Consider the following 1,480-nt stretch of genomic DNA (forward strand, 5'->3'; position numbering starts at 1 on the left):
GGCGGCGGAGGCGGCGGCGGGGGCGGGGGCGGCGGTGGGGGCGGCGGGGACGGCTCCCCTTGGTCCACCAGCCCCTTGGGCCAGCCGGACATCAAGCCCTCGGTGGTGGTGCAGCAGCCGGGGCGTGGAGACGAGCTTCACGGGCCGGGGTCCCTGCAGCAGCAGCAGCAACACCAGCAGCAGCAACAACAGCAACAGCAGCAACAGCAACAGCAGCAACAGCAGCAGCGGCCGCCGCATCTGGTACATCACGCCGCCAACCACCACCCGGGGCCCGGGGCATGGAGGAGCGCGGCAGCGGCGGCTCATCTCCCGCCCAGCATGGGAGCGTCCAACGGGGGCTTGCTCTACTCGCAGCCCAGCTTCACCGTGAACGGCATGTTGGGCGCTGGGGGCCAGCCCACAGGGCTCCATCACCATGGCCTGCGGGACGCCCACGACGAGCAGCACCACGGGGAACACCATCCGCACCCGCACTCCCACCCTCACCAGCAGCCCCCGCCGCCGCCGCCGCCCCCGCAGGGCCCACCGGGTCATCCGGGACCCCACCACGACCCACACTCGGACGAGGACACGCCGACCTCAGATGACCTGGAGCAGTTCGCCAAGCAGTTCAAGCAGCGGCGGATCAAACTGGGATTTACCCAAGCGGACGTGGGACTGGCCCTGGGCACCTTGTACGGGAACGTGTTCTCGCAGACCACCATCTGTAGGTTCGAGGCCCTGCAGCTGAGCTTCAAGAACATGTGCAAGCTGAAGCCTTTGTTGAACAAGTGGTTGGAGGAGGCGGACTCGTCCTCGGGCAGTCCCACCAGCATAGACAAGATCGCAGCCCAGGGGCGCAAGCGGAAAAAGAGGACCTCCATCGAGGTGAGCGTCAAGGGGGCTCTGGAAAGCCATTTCCTCAAATGTCCCAAGCCCTCGGCCCAGGAGATCACCTCCCTGGCGGACAGCTTACAGCTGGAGAAGGAGGTGGTGAGAGTTTGGTTTTGTAACAGGAGACAGAAAGAGAAAAGAATGACTCCTCCGGGAGGGACTCTGCCGGGAGCCGAGGATGTATACGGGGGGAGTAGGGACACACCACCACACCATGGGGTGCAGACTCCAGTCCAGTGAACTCTTTTTTGGGGGGAGGGGGAAGTACGAAGGGATTGCTCCCCCCCTTCGCTCCCTCTTCCCCTCCATCCTTACCTATTCCCCGCCCCATTGTTCCCTCTTTAACTTCTGATTGTTCTTTTTTTTTTTTTTCTTAAATCCCCTCACTCAAGGGGGGAAATGGCAACGAAATCACTGGACTATCCTTTAAACGGTAGCAGGTGTAACGATGTGTTTTGACCTTTACAGGCGAGTACCCAGGCAATGGAGTGGAGTGAGTATCTCACACACACAGAGGGAAGAGAGAGAGGGAGAGAAAGGGGGAGGGGGGAGAGGGAGAGATGACAGGCACTGAGATAAATACCTGGCAAAACTAAATTAATTA

At 61.4% G+C, this 1,480-nt stretch overlaps 1 protein-coding gene across 1 annotated transcript; it reads left to right on the forward strand.

The window, feature by feature from the left end:
• POU3F2 (POU class 3 homeobox 2) lies at positions 1–1,116 on the forward strand (the record flags this gene model as incomplete). The annotated part of the gene is made up of 1 exon (XM_044675394.1): positions 1–1,116. A coding segment is annotated over one exon (1,116 nt), but the record flags the coding sequence as incomplete, so codon positions are not given.
• Positions 1,117–1,480: the final 364 nt, after the last annotated feature.

This window comes from Gracilinanus agilis, chromosome 4 (genome assembly GCF_016433145.1).
Source record: "Gracilinanus agilis isolate LMUSP501 chromosome 4, AgileGrace, whole genome shotgun sequence".
Classification (NCBI taxonomy): domain Eukaryota; kingdom Metazoa; phylum Chordata; class Mammalia; order Didelphimorphia; family Didelphidae; genus Gracilinanus; species Gracilinanus agilis.